We start from the raw sequence: 18,022 nt of genomic DNA, 5'->3' as shown, positions 1-18,022 counted from the left end.
CATAGATCGGACTCATAGTGATTCTCCTGTTTTCAGCCTCTCAAGCACTGTGATTACAGGCACATGCCACCACACCCAGTCTCAGTTACCATCTCAGCATGTCCTAGGGGCATCGCCAACACAGCATGCAGGGGATGGAACCCAGGCTCTGTACTCTGCCTAAGCAGGTAGTTTAGTCTGCTGAGCTATCTGGACAGCCTTAACGTTTATATTATTGGAACTCAAATTTGAAGTTTCAAACTGAAAAATCTCTACTTTTTTTTTTTTTTTTAAACAGGGTTTTACAATGCAGTTCATGCTAGCCTCGAACAAATTTTGTAACCCAGGCTGGCCTTGAACTCCCAGTGATCCTTCTGCCTTCCCCTTACAAGTTTTGGGATTAGAAATTGCATCACTATACTTGGGCCCCAAACTCTTTACACTTAAATGACATACTGTAGAACTTCTGAAGTAAAGACTGACTCTTCCAGAGGTCTTAAGCTGGGACTTTTGACTTTAGGTTTCCCACAGTCAACACCACAGCAAAAGGGTCTTGCATTCACTCACAGATCTATGAAAGCTGATATCTCTAAGTATCTCCATGGTGGTCCTCATTCAAAGCTCAGGTTTGAAACCAAGACACCACAGGCACTAAATTTGTGAGTTCTGGCTCAACCGAACTCAGAGAACAAAATCCAATGGTTTGTAACAAAATGATACAAGATTAAATTATTGTAATCATAGAAATTGAAGTTACCCTATTTGTACTTCATTAGGGTATCAAAAGTCATGCACTGAGAAAGAGATCCCCAAAGAATGAAAGATTCATTAATCTTCTGTTAAACATGTGTAGCCCTCTGGGGTATGTATTGTTTTGCTTGAAGGGGTTAAATAAAAATACTATGTAGGCTGGGAAGACAGCTCAGAGGTGTGAGCACCTCCCTGGCAAGCATGAGGACCTGGATTTGATCCCCAGTACCAGAAGCCATGTGGCCCTGTGTGGAGCCTTCCACTGAAACCATGCGTGGTGGTGCAGACACGTAATCCCAGCCCTGGAGAGGCTGAGACAGGAGGATCACTACACGTCCAAGCTGCATAGTGAAACCCTGTACCAAGAAAAAAATAAATAAATAAATAAAAGATTTTTTAAAAATTCAATGTAATATAAAGGAAGGAAAAAAAGCCACTTTCTGGAGTTTTATTTACAACCGTAATATTTGCAGTGTGCTAAACACAATTTGTCGTAGATTATGAATAATCAGAGGACCTAAAAAGTACCCGAGAATTTATGTTTTCATAGCGCTCTGAATAATTGGAACTTAGTGCACCTATTTCACAGAAAGACAGGAAGGCACCCTGACCACTATTAACACATAAACAGAAACAACCTGTGCACCAGATGTACTTTGTCATGATGTCATCCTAGCTATGAGCTCCCAGCTCCTGTGGTTAGAGTACAGGAAAGGTGAGAAGGCTTCAACCCTTCCATCTCCAGACACTATACACAATGTGAGATGCAAATACTTATGATTCAGCCACAAAAGTTCATGTTCTTACCTCAAAGGAGTATTAACAAGTATTTCATGGACTCCCACCCTTCACTTGGGAAGGAAGAAGAGCCTGGATATAGAGTTAGCATCCGGTGGCTCCAGGCATGAGATTACAACAAAGGCATTATTTCATGAGTCCATGTGTGGCTAGCAAAGTTCATCAGCGTCCCCCTTTACAGTCTCAAATCTTTCAATGGCATAATCATATTGATTTTCGATAGCAACAGTAACACATATCTCAGATAAACGAACTATTTATTGGTAGCAAGATATTGGTAGCAAATATTTATTGGTAACTGCCCTGCGTAACTGGGTTCCCACTCAGGAGACAGATACTCAAAGAAGCACAAATTAAGTGAATCTTACACCAAAAGCACACTCATTTCATATCATAAACAACAACCCAGTTCTATCCCCACACCTACGCACTAAGGAGGCACACGTAGGTTTGCATAATGAGGCACACTTCAATATTTATAATGAGGCACACATAGATCTCAAACCAAGAGCGTTTTCCAGTGGATAGAATCATTAATGACATTAAGGTGTGGTTGCCAAACACCAAGCTGACAATCAAAGTGCAACTTGCATTATCAGCCATAGTAGAGCCATAACTTCCCACCTTAGACATTTATTTAACCCTTTAAAAGCAAGCCACAAATCCCACTATATTTCATAGAGAGAGAAAATGGCACGAAAATCCCTGCCTCGATTTGGATAAACAGAAATGAACTGTCCAGCCTCCAGCCTGCTCTATGCCAAGCACGCATATTTTAAAACTTTTACTTTGAGAATTAAGCCTTGCGACTTCTACAGCATCTGTGTCCAGTTCAGAACTAGCCCTGAGCAACAGCGCAGACTGGGAGCGACCACTTTACCTTCCGAAAAATCAATCAGTCCCAGCAAATGAAGCAGCTTCAGAGATGCACATATAATCACAACAATACCCACTGTTTGCAGTCCTTCCGACTCCCACTCGAGAGTCAACATCCTCTAAGGTCGCAGAGCATCCCAGCCTCTGGACCCCTTTTGGAGTGGAGGGAGTTAATTAGAGAATCCGAGCCACGTCTGCTTGGAACAAAGACTTGCAAGGGGGGAAAGTGAGCAGGTCCTCTAGGATGCAGCGAGCAAAGCAGGCGGCCCCCCGGGGTGAGGACAGACCTGGGCTAAAGTCCAGCCTCTCATGCTGATCCTGGCATTTGCCTGGAGGGGCTGCCCCCAACCACAGCGCACCGGCCCTGGCTTCTGCGCTGCAGCCAGCAGGGTACCTCGAGTTCAGAGCTGCCAGGGAAACATCAGCTGGAGTGCTAGAGACTTCACAATGTCCGTGGAGAGGGGACACTCCCAGGAAACTTGCTCGGAGAGCAGGGGCGCTGCACTCGTGGGCGCGGGAGGCTGGGCAGGGCTGCTGCGCGCTAGTTTGCTGCCTGGGAAACTGGTGAATGTCCCCTTTTTACCATGGCAGCTGCTTTCTCTTCCCGAAGCCTCCTCTGGGAGACAGCTCAGGCTGCTCTCTGGATGCTAGGAAAAAAGCACTTCTAGCAGCTGGTGCTCACGGTGCCTTGCAGACAGCGCTTGTGGGAGCACAGGGATGGCTTTTGTGGGGAGGGAGAAAAGTGTAAGAGCAAAATGATTGAGCGACTTGGTTGGACCAGAGCTTCCCAACCAGCCCCTGCCACTCCAGGGCCCTTAGGGTCCCCACTGGCCCATGCAGAGCATTGTAGGGAGGCAGATGGAAATAAGACTGATGTATTTGCAGACACTGGGAGAGGCTGGTGCGGAGCAGACATTTAAGAGCAATGTTCAGTGACTGCCCCCTGCAGGGTTGGTAGCACTGCCCACAACTTAAAGTTTTGCCTCAGCCTCCTTCTGGAAACTTCATGAACTTCCCTGATGAATACCCCTGTGTATGCAGGAGTGCGCGCGTGCACACACACACACACACGCACACGCACACGCACACACACACACACACATGGTGCTAGTTAAAGATAAGCACTCATGCAGAGCCTAGTGCCAAGAAGTCCAAGTGTATGTTGTTAGGCAAGGCATGATGGTGATTGTTACCAACAAGGGAGGACAGGGAGTGCTGGCCCCACAGATGTCATCAAGTGCCTGACTCCAAACTTCTTCAAGCAGGGAGGCACAGCTGTCCTGATAGGGACACCGGACTATGCTAAGGCCACAGCAGCTCAGTCACGTAACGGTCTCCTCCCATCAGGCTGATACTAGAAGGTGAGCGAATCAGCTGGGCCTCTCCCCTAGGGAGCTGCAACTCACTATGGGACGTGAGTTTGTGATCTCCCCTCAATTCCAGGCATCAAGTTCTGATCTTTCTCTGTCTTTCTCTCTTCTGCAAGACACTTAACTTCTCTGGACATAGTTCCCATTCTAAGAAGTTCAACACTTCATTTAAATGAGCATTATTGAATTAAATGTGAACAGAAAAACAGTTAACATTTACTGAGTACTTGCTCTGGGATTACCCATATTACAGTGATGCAACAGTCACTTATCCCCGCAAATCAGTGTGGCAGTCACTACAATCATCTTCACGTAGTAGGTGAGGAAGCTGAAGCACAAAGAAGTCAATGTATTTGCCAAGCTTTGGGGGAGAGTGCTTGGAAGGCAGAAAGCATTTAGCTGAGCAGTTATTAAGTGGTTACTAGGAGCTGTACATAACAGCTGAATGATAAAATGGTAACTGATGCCCAGCTGTAGTTTCTGGGGTTTTACAGTGCAAGGGGAGAGACAGACTTCAAGTGGAATGTAAGGCTGCACACCCCTACTGCACTCAAGTTGAGCAAGTAGAGGGATGAGCCAACTGCATTTGAGAATGGGTGGGTTGATTCTGGGGAGGAGGTTTGTGGCCTGCTGTGCGCTGTTGTCAAACTCCAGCCCTCTTAGGTTAAATCCTGCTCCACTTCCTCACTTGCTGGGTGACCTTGGAGAAATGGCTCCATTTTTGAGTCTAACTTCTCAATTTAAAAAGAGAAATGCTGCAACATTCTAGGGTTTGATGTGTGAGATGGTAGAGAGCTGAACCCAGTACTTGGGGTCCAGGGCTCAGCATTTGGGACCTGTGGGACTGTGATAGATGTTCTCACTGCGAAAGGGTCTGCAGAGTCTCCATGGCTGAAGCGACCTGCTCTTCCCTGCTCCTGTCCTCATGTTCTGTTGTTTATTTCCCTGAAGATTGCTTAATAGCACAGCTGCGAGGATATTTTATTCTCCTCTGGAACCAGGAATATACTTGGACCATCATAGTAGACCTCATAATGGTGCATTACACTATGAGTGCCATATTTACTGTACAGTTCTTTGTGTCTATCCTTCCATGCACCATCTATGCGTTCATAGGTGTTGTATACAACTAATTCAGCAAGCTGGTAAAGCTAGATTTACCTAGCGAATGTCTGGGGAAAACTGTTTTAGGTAGCTATTTTTTAAAAAATTCCCACCACCTTTAGATATAAGAAGTCAGAAGATCTAAAAGAATCATATAGAAAGGAATTAGGTCAAGTACTATGGAATTGTGACTTTTAATCCTATATAATGTCATGTCACCCTTGAAAACAACTACATTGCAGAAAGGTTAAGTGATTTGACTAAGATAATAGAAAAAAATTAATTTAAACATTGCTTTGATTGGCTCCTACATTTCTGCTTTTCCTTTCATAGCCTCAGCAAAGTCCAGCGAGTATTTTTTAGTTGATCTCTTTATTAGTAATTAGGCTAAGTTTTAAAATCACATCTTGTTTTCTGAGAATGAAATCCTTACCATCCTTGATATTCACATAAAGACCCACATATATGACTTTTATTGATTTCAGAAAAGCTGTCCCCTTAGGATAATAACAATCAAGTTTAGCTACAAGAGCCTCCAGGAGCTTAGATTTTCCCTACCAGTATCAGCTGTTTTTCTGACTTGGTTTTCTGAGCTTTTGTTTCTTTTTTCCCTTGCACCAGGGATCAAACTCAGGACCTTGTGCTTGTCAAGCAGGCGTTTATGCTTCTGAGCAATCTCCCCAGCCCCTGGTATTCTGAATTCTTATTTATTTATTTTTATGTATTTGGTACAGGGTCTATAGGGTTTCACTGCACAGATCTGACTCATAGTGATCCTCCTGTTTTCAGCTTCCCAATAGCTAGAATCACAGGCAAGCACCACCACACCCAGTCTTAGTCATCAGGCCAGCACGACATGGGGATCAAACCCCGATCCCCTAGTGCCTGCCTAAGCAGATGCTTTAGTCTGCTGAGCTATCTGGCTAGCCTCTGAGTTCTTTTCATTCATTTCAGCTACACCATCTTCTGACTTCCTAGAATGCCAGGGGTACTCTGACACGTCCCATCCATACTAGCATTTTTGTCACCAAAAGAATGGCCTAACATTTCCTACCCATAAGTCCTAAACCAGACACTATGCTATGTACTTTAAATGTATAAATTAGTGTTAGTCAATGTTAGGTATTATTACTATCTCAAAAAAGAATGAAAACCAAGGGACATGAGAATTAAGCTATTTTCACAAAGCCCCCTTCAGTAAGGGAGCAAACCAGAAATTATATGTGATCCACTCTAAAAATAAGAGCCACTAACATCCATGGAGTAGGTATAAGCATCAATCATTTTCTAAAATCTTGACTTTGCATAATTACCTAAGGTCTATATAATTATATTGGCCTAGAAAAGAAATTTTAGGCATCAAACAGCTGAGCAATTTGCCTGAAGTCCTCTAGATTGCACTTGGAAGAAGAGAGACTTGAATGTAGGAATCCCTGGTGTCAGGTCCTACACACCTCATCCTTTACCACTCCACCTCAGGCCTCTCTGCCTCGTGGTGAATGACTTACTTTAAAAGGGGACTCTGGTAAGAGGGTGTGAAAAGAAAATATTGTCAGAAACTCTGAGCAAAATAAGAACGTACTTCAAAGAGGCATGTCCAAGTCAATTGGCCAGTCAGAGAAAGGGTCAGCCGGTCACCTGGCTATTTCTTTGCACGGGCCTATTGTGATCCTTTCCATAATCTCATATGAGATCATTTACTGAAATCTGAAACCGAGTTTTTCCTTGTGTTTTATAGTTGCTTTGGCTTGAAATCTAACCTGTTGCTATTTCCTGGTGTTCCAGTTTATCTGTAGATGTTTCCACAGAGTTTCCTTCTCTTAGAGGTTGGGCTTTGTGGATGTGATTGAATTATGGGGACTTAGGAGGCAATCTCCTTGGAAGAGGGAGGGTGTGGTGGGCACAACCTGGAAGTGTCTGTCTCCCTTACCTTCCCTCCACTTGGCTCCCTCTCCCTCCTGGTGCCAAGAGGATTGTACTTCCACCATGGTCCTCTGCCATCCGTCTTTGTGCCAGAACAGTATAGAGTGAAAGGTGTACAAAATGTGAGCCACAACAAACCGTTCTTCCTTAAATTGTGGGTGTCAACTTTTTTTTCTCCAGTGATACAGTAAATAACTAAGACACTGGATTATTGCCTGTTCCTTAGGCTGCTGACGCTATGCTAAGACAAGAACAACTAGAGCAAGGTGGAAAAAAAATTTGAGTCAGACGTAATTTACTATCTACCTATTGCCTCTTCAAGTATAAATACAGAATTATAAAGCACATTGGAACTAGTTAAGTGAAATTTAAATGCAATATTCTTGGAAAGGGGGCTGGAGATAATTTGGCGGTCTAAGTGCCTGCTTAGGCAACCTCAAGGACAGGGCTTCAATCCCCTGCACCACATATCATTCTGTCCCTGCACCAAACTGACCACCAAATGGTGGCATATGCCTGTAATCCCAGTGCTGGGGAGGCTGAGACAGGAGGATGACTACAAGTCCAAGCTGTGTAGTGAGACCCTGTGCCAAATAAAAATAAATGAATAAATAAATAAATAAAAATCCTAGGAAAGGGATAAGAAATACTATTTCAAAATATAATTCTTTCTGCCTAATGGTGTGGCCTAAAACCCTAGAGTATGTTTTCTCAATTCAGAATTGGCAAGTACAGCTGTGTCACCAGATGATGTAATGTTGGATGCTAACAGTTGACACAGCCAGCTGCCATCACTGGCTAAATTCAGCGTGCACGAGCCATGGTCAGTCAGCTCTACCAAGGGGTGAAGGCAACAGTATTCTGTGAGGTGGGGGGGGCACTACCACGGCCTGTCTGACTGTCATCATGTGGGACAGGAAGGACGATACTACCCAGCCAAGGAAGACACTAAAGCAAACTGCCCCAAACCAATGGGGGCAAGGCAGAAGCAAAAGGAAGAAAGGGGGAGGGTCAGCTACTGCTGGCCACGCCACACACTCCTCCAGCCAGCGTGGGAAGAATGAGAGTCAGGCACTCCTCATCTGTCTCAAAAGCAGGACAGAAACAGAGCAATTTCTCTTTGTAAAGGCGTTTTCCTTCTACTGTCCTGGATCAGCAGAAAAAGAACCATCATCCCTATGTAGAAATATAGCATCAAGTTTGATCTGAGTAGTCAACTGTACCACATAATCTTTAGATGGCATTGATTTCCTCTCCGTGTTTTCCATTCCATTTTTGCCATCCCTAACAGCAAAACCTCTTTTCCTTCATCTTGTAACTTCTCTGTGACTTATAAATGATAATCAAAATAGCACAGACATAAGCCTCAAATTTGTAATCCTTTAAATTGCCACTTATTGAACTCTCCCACAAACAGAGTTGGCCAGAAACTGTACTCACACTTCAGGAAAATAAAAATAGTACGGTGTTTTTACAACAGATGGCGTTACTCTTCTATGGGGTGATCCTACATTAAATCTTACATTGTAAAAAGCCCACTACACTATTAGGCCTTAGAGAAGGAACTGAAAAAAGCACATACGGCAGTCTCAATGGACCAAGGTTACCAAGCAACAGTTTGCTGTACTTACAATTGACCAGAAGTTAACGGGCACCACTTGAGTATGTATTATAATTGTAGAGGCCAAAGTTAATTTGCATTAATCTCACGATGTCTTAATAAACTTACTATTAAAATATGTACACATGGTTTTCTTTTCCTCAAGGGTGTATAATATTTTTGAAACACTGTGTATATGTTTGTTACACACATAAATGCCTTAGATGTCAACAAATGTGTCATGAAATCTTTTCGCTCTTCAACATCACTGACTGGTTTAGCAAGAGGAACATCAGAATGCTATACTGAAAAGTAAAAAAGAAAGGAAGTTCTAAAAGAAAAACTCTTTTTGAACTTCTTCTAGTCAACAGGAATCAAGAGAAACAAGCTGTCACTATGGTTGACATCGTGTGGAAAGTTCTATTAAAGTAAGAAACCTAATCTAAGTCCTTAGGAATGGGCAGGAGTAGTGACTGTCCCAGGAAAAGAGGAAGTATATATAAAACCAACATTCAGGACATTGGCAAAGATCCCTGCTCCCCCTCCCCCACTCACACTGGGACTGAATTCAACTGTGTCCTTGGCTCTTTTTAATTTGCAATTTGAGGCAGGGTCTTTCTAAGTAACTAAGTTGGCCAGGCTTGACTCAGACTTTCAACATTACTTCCTCAGTCTCCCACACTGTTGAGATTAAGAGTATACACAGTAAAGGCCTCTCACATATAAGGACCACAATAAGAAAGAACAAGCACAGAGTTCCTGGGTGATGCCTGATGTCTCTTCTAATGTTAAGACTTTCTCATGAAGTGACAGCAGCTCTTCAACTTTACTTGCCCTCTGCTTCAACCTGAGTGACACATCTGCCCTAAGGTATACCAAGTATCTCTGCGCTGAAGACTCACTAACTGCAAAGACCCCTACATGTCCTCCAGATGAACTGTCTCATCAGACAGAACTCAGAGTATCTCACTTAGCAGACAGGCTCGGTCTGAAAGGTTAATATGTGGGTCTTGAATAGATTTCTTTAAAATATGGATAGCCATTAAGCCATTAAGCATCACAGCCATCTGGTTTGAGTGCCCTATTGACTCTATAAGTTTGTTTAATTTTTAAATAGAGAACTGAAGGGAAAAACTCATTCCACCCTAAGAAACTTTCTGTAATATTGCAGTAGTATCAATCATGTACATAATTCTCAGGTATCTTATGATTGAAGCATGTATAGTCTATAAGGTTCATATAAGTAAATTAGCAGATTATTTGAAAAACTCACAAGAAGATAAGGTTTCCTTGTGACTTCTGGTATTTTTTTTTCCTGCTTTCCCTTTTCTTTCTTTCCTTTCCTTTTTCTTTACCTGGACTTGCTGGCTGAATTGAGTGTGTTCTTAAGTTCATCCTAACCCAGGCTGTGAGTTCTAGCTCTGTTCTCCTTCCTTTTCATGTGCTCTCTCTATGAGAGGTCTCTGTCACATATCATCTTACTGGGATGAATTTAGTGCAGACATTCTCCAGGACAATAATAAACATGATGTTTTTCTTTCTTCATTGATAATTGATATTACAAAAATATCGGGCCCCTGCCCTGCAATACAGTGTGCTGCCTGGATTACATAAACCAACATAGTGAACTGCTGCTCCATCCTAGGGGATACTCATGACTATTAACCCCATTGTCCCCATGAGAATGCTGAGATGCAAATGGTGAAGCAACTTTCCCAATGCTGCATATTAGACATCAAAAAACAGGACCCGACCTCAAGAATCCTCACTCAAAATCTTCCCCTGCCTATAGGAGAGGCATCTGTCCACATCATCATTTTGTTTGTATTCTTTTCTATTATGGCCTCATTGCATAAAAAACAATATTGAAGATAAAAATGATCTTTAGAAAGGGAAGATGGGGCCTTAGCTTCATTTTGATGTAGTTGGTACTGGGTCTCACTCCACAGCTTGGACTCAGTGATCCTCCTGTTTTCAGCCTCCCCAGTACTGGGATTATAGGTGTATGCCACCATGCCTAAACTCTGTGGCCAGCTCATTGTGCCCAGGGGCAGGATTGGAATGGCATGTGGTGCCAGGGATCAAGCCCCAGTCCCTGCACTTGCCTAAGCAGGTGCATTGTCCACCGAGCTATCTCGCTGGACCCTTAATTTCATTTTGAAGCATGTTTAATATTAAGTTCTTGCCTAACAACAGTGTAAAATGAAGTGAGATAATGGAGGGGGTCCAGGATAGAATAGAGAAGAAAGAAAAAAGTGGAAGGAAGAAAAATTCAAAGAAAGCAGCAGGGAGGAGTGAGAGATGAGAAGAAGCAGTCCTCTCCTCAAAGTACAGTGAGACATTCAAGGACATAAAAATGAATGGGGCCTATTTTCTGCTTATGAAACTCATAGATCATACAGATGTGATCTAAACCGGCAGTAAAGAGGACTACAGGGAAGTCTACAGATAAGGAATTATCTCTCCTTGAGTTAGTCTCATGCCTGCTCCACCAGTCTCAGGTCCATACATAGGTACAGAGAATCTTTCCCCCTTAAATTTTCTATACTGCAGCTTCATATGGCCTTGAAATTGGAACAGGTGGTTTTAAAAAGCATGATTTTTGGCATCTTCTGGGATGGTGCATTAGCCAGTGTTGGGACTCAGTCCTGCCTTTTATGTTTCTTCTGAAGCCCTGTGGTGCATTTCCTTTAATTTGGACCAGGGCTCTGCTTTCCACAGCTTGATTCAGTGCTTAGGCACAGAATTCCCTGATATTGCTCTGATGTTCTTACAGCTGTATTCTCATTTTCTGCACTGCAGCAGGTCTTTGGGAGACAAACCATCACACTTGGACTTAAATGCTTTGTGGAGCTCAAGAGGTGTTTAATGGTCTTCTAGATTGTGCTGTAGTTTATAAAGAGTTGTAGAGACAATATGGAAAGAATATTTTGTACAGTTGGGAAGATTATTCTTTCAAAATGCTTCCAAATAAACATCTCTGCTTATTAATTTTCCCTCTTGGTCTCTGTCTGTCTCTGTCTGTCTGTTTGTCTGTCTGTCTCTGTCTTTCTCTCTATTTGTGGTGAGCATGTGTGGGCTTGTGCATGTACACACACACACACACACACACACACACATATACACACACTCACACAAAATCTCTCCCATATGTATAAGGTCAGGATGGGTGTGGCCTGGCCAGGAGAGAAGTTCCCTCTGTTCCAGTGCCCCTTTCTTGGTCCCGATGAACAAAGCATGGGGCAGATACCCAGAGAACGCTCACTACGATGCAGGCTGTGGCTCATGGCAAGCATTTAGGTTCAAGTTGGGAATTTTTTGAAGTCGTTGGCCCAGGCCTGACAGACAACCAGTAAGCAAAGCTAAGTCTTTAGACTATTTTTCAGTACTTTTCTATGATAATGGTGAGGAAAGATGTCAAGCTTATTCCTGTATACTACATAATGGTGTACAAACACAAAGGAATAGGCACTATATAAGGCAAGGATTTCTCTACCAAGATCAGAAAAGTGCTCAAGAAAATGTAGACCTACAAATTGGCTGTAAAGGCCAAGACTACTATAATAGTGCGCATTACTGCCCATGAATGCACATGGTTGCTAGAGTGCCTAAAATAGAAAAAGCAATGAAGATCCATTATAATGTAGCAAGCAGGGAAGCATCTGAAAGAATCTCTTAGGCAAAAGGGAGTAAGCTACATTGGAAAGATAAGGTGAGGAACAATAGTTTACTTATTTCAATGTAAAGTACAAAGCCTTACACAAATTAAGAGGGGCTTGACACACTCTGCAGAATTTCCCAAAAGATCACAAAAGATAATGGGGAAGAAGGTGCTTTTTGGTCAGGAGAAGTGTGGTCTTAGGGAAGACTACTTAACTGGCTCAGATATCCTGGGGTGGACAAAACCAGGAATAAAAGAAGTTCTGGCAAGGCTTTCCGTTCTAGTTAACTTGTGCAGTTCCCCAAGCCTGAGAAATGTACAGGCCTTTACTTTCAGAAGCACTGCACACTGTCAAACCATAGGAAGGATAGGTTTCATCCTTGGGAAATTCCCAAGACATTTTCTGTGAGGAACACCAAAACTCTTAAAGTCATAGGTTTTTTGAACAAAATCTCAAGTGCACAAGAAAGAACATTAACAATCAATGACAGAAGGGGCTGGGGGAGATGGCTCAGTAGAATAAGTGCTTGCTTGGCAAGCACAAGGGCCAGAGTTCAATCCCAGTTCCACCAAAAATAAATAAATAAATAAATAAATAAATAAATAACAATGGCAGAGATCATATCAAATTAAAAAGCTTTTGTACAGCAAAGGAATTCTCTAACAGAATAAAGACAAAAACTTACAGAAAAGAAAAGAAATTGCTGCCAGCTATTCCTTGAAGAAAGGACTAACCATTGTTGAATACCTATCATCTTTTTGAAAATTGTATAACATTTCTAACGTTTTATCTATTATTTTTCTATTCCTTTTAAAATAAATGAACAAATATTAAAATATATATATATTTAAATTAGACCCATCTAATAAAAGAATCAATCACAAATGAAACTGAACTGAATAGATACTTCTCAGAAAAAATACAAATGGTCAATACATACATGGCACAATGTTCAACATATTTGATCACTACAGAAATTTAAATTATAACATTGAGTTTTCATCTTCCTCCACTCTCATCAAAAGTCAAATAATCAGTAATGGTGGAAAGGTTATAGGTAAGAGGAACCCTTCTACATTTCTGCTGGGAATGTAAACCTGGATAACCATCATGAAAGTCAATGTAAAGGTTCCTCAAATGCCTTTCAACCCAGACATGTCCATGACTATCCCAGCAGAATTTATGCAGCCAAGTCGTGTAAGTGGCTGATATTTCCTTCATCGGATGAGAGGACACAGAAAAGGTGGTGTTCGTACACACTGGGGCATAACTCTGCAATAAAGCAGGGAGGGTCTGGGCCATTTTCAGGAAAGTGGGTGCATACTGAACCCATATCAGTAAGTGATATAGATCCGAAACACAAGCTGAAATAACTTGTGGTTTCCCTTAGATGAAAGACTCCAAATATAAATAAGTGTAAAATAAAACATAAATAATGGGAACGGGGAAGACAGATCTTTTGCAAATGCAGACCCAGAGATGAAGGGCAGGGGAAAGAGCAGAGAGAAAGGGCTGAAAAATAATTGCAATAAGTTATGTATGTGCATCAACTCCCCATGCAGAATGTCATCAATATGTACTGTGTATATTAAATTTAAAAATTGAAAGAAAAAAGACATTTCTCAAAGACAGTGTCAAGTAAGAAGTATTGATTGCTTCTATAATTGAGAAACATTTAACTCTAAGCCTTTCCAGCCACTTACAGTTATTCATGACTTCGGGATTAATTTTACCTCCATGTGCACTTTCATGGGCTTGGTCTCATTATTCTCTATTGTAGTCCATTTTAAAAGTGAGACAATAAAGACCATTGATGTTTGCCTTATTTATGTCAAAAATAGCAGCAAACTGAGACTATAAACAGTTAACCTGTCTTGCTGTCCGATTTTGAATGTTCTTCTTTTCCAGTGTAAACTGAAAGCCTCTCTGGGGTCAGATGTTCTGGTGTTGCATTGGTGATTTATGAAGTAGAGATAGTAGAGTGTTCACCTCCTCATGATGACATGAACAGTAACTGGGTTAGGAGACTTAGAGCATTCAGGCAGGGCAGAGCAAGTAGCTACTTAAGTTCTTTCTGTCTAAAATTTGTCATTATTTTTTCAGTATCCAGCTTAGAGGCATCTTAACTCTATTCCTGTCTGGGAACTGAGGACACTGAATTAAAGTAGTGAAGACTTGTCTTCCAAAGTAAGTATTAGAGTGAGTGTGAACCATGAGAGCCCATTCTTATTCCCACAGCCAGTCATATTGTCTCGCTGGTTTCAAAGAACCCAGCCACGCAAAGTCACCTGTCCCTGAGCCTCCCACCCTTCCTTTCCAGGGCCAATGCATACTGTGCTGTAAACTAGCTTAAATAAGTTTAGAAAGTTGCTCAGATGTCACAAGCAGGAGCTCTGTAATCACTTCTTTACCTGAGAACCTTAAGTGTCACATAATTTCCATCGCACTTCATTTGTGCATTCATTTATTTGTTTAAAAAAGTTAAACTGTGTCCCATGCAAAATACCCAAGAGAATGTGTGGCATCAGTACATAACTCTTACAGTCTAGAAATGGAGCTAAGGAACGCACATACATTACTGAATCCAAGAAAGAATATTAGGGAGTTTAAGAAAGGCTTTAGCATAGAGAGTGATTTTAGAGGCAAGAGAAGAGCAGAAAACCAGAAGGGCTGGAGCCAAACATGAAGAGCAGCATGAAGTCTGCATTTTATTATGGATGGCAGCTCAGTCCTTCCTTTAGTGAGTTCATCAGTATTTATTAAGTGAGCTGGTAGGCTAAGCACCTGCCTGCCAAGCACAAGGACCTGGGTATGCACTGGAATATACAGGAGATGCACATATAATCTAACCGTATCCTCACTGCTCCACCTCCAATCTGGACCTGAGCCGTTCCCACCAGCCCTGCCAGAAACTCTGATCTGACTTTCTGCTTTCATTCCCACACCCCTAAGGTCTGGTTCTACAGAGCAGCCAGTTAAAAGGAGCATCTGTTTTTCACAAGTCTCCTGCCCTCCAATGGCCCTACGTTATCTTGGAGATCATAGTCAAAGTCTTTCATAGATTGTTAGCTCTCGCTGACATACTTTAGACCTTCTTTACCTTCTGCACCAAGCTAGTTACAGTCCTCTCCATGGGTAGAGAGATTCTTTTAGTAAATCAAGATTATTTTTGTCTGTGGTCTTTAACTTGGGAATCTTCCTACATGGAATGCTATAACCCCCAAGGTTAGACATAAGTGCTCTTTTTAAAGAGCTCTTCCAGACAATTCTATAAAAAATGTTCTCTTGTTTCCCAACACTGCGCAGTTACTCTGCCACAGTAGCGTTTTATTGTTCCCACAGTAGCCAATCTTTTCTTACATATTTATTAGCGTATGAGTTTCCAAGCAAGAGAAAATATCTCCTCCCACAGGCAGAGCTGCTTCCCGTGTTCAGACACCTTAATAAGCTTGCTCTTCATTCGGCCTTCAGTATCTAAAAGAGACTTTGCCAATGGTAGCATTTCCACAGCTGGTTTTGAGAACACGTATGGCAAAAGCCTAGATTCTTGTGCGACCATTTGCATTGCCTCATCACTGGTCAGAACCGGAAGTCACAGATTACCTCATGGTAATAGTACAGCAGGTTTGAGAGCGAATCATGTCAGACCAGAAATGTGAGGGGCCGGATGGTGACTCTGGAGAAGAAACATGAGACGGTGAGATGATGACCCTAGTCAGCATTTCTGGGACCTCCAGTGGCACTTACAGCGGGGTCTTACTTGCTTCACCCGATAATAACAAAAACAACAGCAAATGGAGCAATAAAAGAAAAGATATGCTGCAGAGAGAAAGCCCAGCAGGTGGGCTACCAAATGGCCTAAGATAGAGCTCGTGTCAGTGGGCACAAAGGCAGGGGGCGCAGATACTGGCAAAGATGCAGGGACGAACCTCACAGAACACTGCCGCCACCATGAAGCAGAGGCTGAAGACAGAGCATCAAAGATGATCTGAACTCGGCATGATCCCTGGAGGCACGAACTTGTCAGCATGTCACTGGCTCGGACTAGTGAGACAACTAAGAAGGCTGTGGAGATGCATCGCAAGGCTGCTGTGATAGCTCCTAAATTTGAGGAGAGAACTGAAAACCCAAGACGTAGGAAGGGAAAGAGAAAAAGGAGTGGTGGGGGACTCGCTAAAGTAGTTTTCTTACCTCTACTTGCAAGACTGCCGTTATCGTGTTTGTTTCTTGTGATGCTTCTATCTGTCTCCAAGTTACAAACATCCAAGAGGAACATGCTGCTTGGCAAATGGTAAGTCAGACAAAAGGCCTTGGTTCCATCTGCTGTGGCCTGGGGTGAGGTGACCTCACACAGTAGAGCACCGGGCACCCACTCCTGCAATCTAACTCCTTACTGAAGGAAGGAAGGAAGAGGCCCAGAGAGCACCCCTGAATCACCTTCAGTGAAACTGAAAATAGGAACCAGTTGGGAGGTGAGGATAATTGAACTTTCAATAAAGCTGCATTTAATAAACCAGCAGGGAATCCAGGTGGAGATGATGAACTGATAACGTAAAAGTGGAGCTGTACCACAGGAGAGGAATCGGAGCTAGAGATAAAAATCTGGGACTCATTCAATGGTGATAGTTAAAGTGACAAGAGCACATGAGGTTCAGAGAAGGGAGAGGAAAGAATCAGGCCTCAACGAGCAAAGAAGGCCGGTGCGTCAATGCCAGGGGAAAAGAGAAATCTGGGGAAATCTTTGAAAGTAACATTTCATGGGAAATAAGGGAGCCTCAGGAGAATAAGGGCCATTGTGGTAAATATAGATGCCTTATTATTCTCCAGGTGAAGCTATGGTGCTAGGACCGATTAGCTTTGTGCAAGAGTGTAGGAGGTGCTTGAAGACTTCTGTACCTGTGAAGAATACCTGAGGGCCAGTGTGGGAGAAAAGAAGATAGCGGTTAGAGGGATTTTCAAGCATAATATGCAATTTCCAATAAGAGTCTATAGGAAAGATCTAAGACAACCACCTGCCTTTACAAGATTTTTGACACAGTAAAATGAATAGACAAGAGAAAATTGATCTTTCATCTATTAAGTAGTCTTCAAGTCTGAAATAGTAGAGGGCTGAAATTTTAATTCACAGCTTATTTCTGCCAGCGTGCTCATTTAGAAATGAGAGAAATACCATGTCTTCATCTCCAGTGGCAGGGGTGACGACAGGGTTATGGATATAGAGAGACTCACAGTTCTTTGCAATTACACACGCCAAATGGAAGATTATTCCACATGCTTTTTTTTTTTTTAATTGCTTCTTTTGAGATAGGGTCTCCCTTTGCATTTCAGGCTGGTCTTGAGCTTACTTTGTAGCCAAAGCTGGTCTCAAACCTACAACGATCTTCCTGCCTTGTTCTCCTGAGTGCTGGGATTACAGGAGTGCACCACCATATCCGGCTCTATATTTAATAACAGTGTGATATGTTATGCCCTGCGTACCTAAGTACAGAGCTCTTATGCTTTTCCATGCAATCTGTGGCCATTCAATTTACCATAACAAGTATCCAGTATCGGCTCAGGATTGAGGCGGGTGCTAGGGACCTGGTCTTGTGCCAGTGAGGCAGCTCCTGACCTCTTGGAGCAGTAGCCCGGTGGGGAATGTGGAGAACTGAGGTAGCAGCTAGTAAACGTCACAGTGTGAGCAAAGGTGGCTCATGCAGGAGCTCATTAGACAGATACGTGAGTCTGGACAGGGTTTCTGGAAAAAAGATGCTGTCTGAGCTGCTGTCTTACAGAAGACAAAGATGGGGAAGTATGTTGCTGGTAAAGGGCATGGTAAGTATAACATGCTAGGACACAAAGAAAAATCATACTTCACCGTAAGTTCTCTTGGACAGAAAACACAGAGTGGATAGGTTGGAGAGGAGAGGAATTAACTGCATTTCAAGATTCAGGGCTATGAAGGTAGCCAGTGCCCAGGT

At 42.6% G+C, this 18,022-nt stretch overlaps 1 protein-coding gene across 5 annotated transcripts in view; it reads right to left on the bottom strand.

Annotated features, from left to right (window-relative positions):
- Kcnip4 (potassium voltage-gated channel interacting protein 4) overlaps positions 1-18,022 on the bottom strand; it is a 1,227,189-nt gene that overhangs the window by 252,803 nt on the left and 956,364 nt on the right. The window contains exon 1 of one of the 5 annotated variants that reach the window (XM_004624537.1): positions 2,408-2,663. The exons of the other annotated variants lie outside the window; for them this stretch is intronic. Coding sequence (XP_004624594.1) covers positions 2,408-2,519 — 112 coding nt within the window. The 5' untranslated portion in view covers positions 2,520-2,663. Of the gene's footprint in view, positions 1-2,407; positions 2,664-18,022 lie in introns of those variants that run through there. 5 annotated transcript variants of the gene reach the window in all.

The sequence above is a fragment of the Octodon degus genome, unplaced genomic scaffold, assembly GCF_000260255.1.
Source record: "Octodon degus isolate 3935 unplaced genomic scaffold, OctDeg1.0 scaffold00006, whole genome shotgun sequence".
NCBI classification, from domain to species: Eukaryota; Metazoa; Chordata; class Mammalia; order Rodentia; family Octodontidae; genus Octodon; species Octodon degus.
The sequence above is the reverse complement of the archived record's forward strand: the minus strand, read 5'-3'. Positions and strand labels throughout refer to the sequence as shown.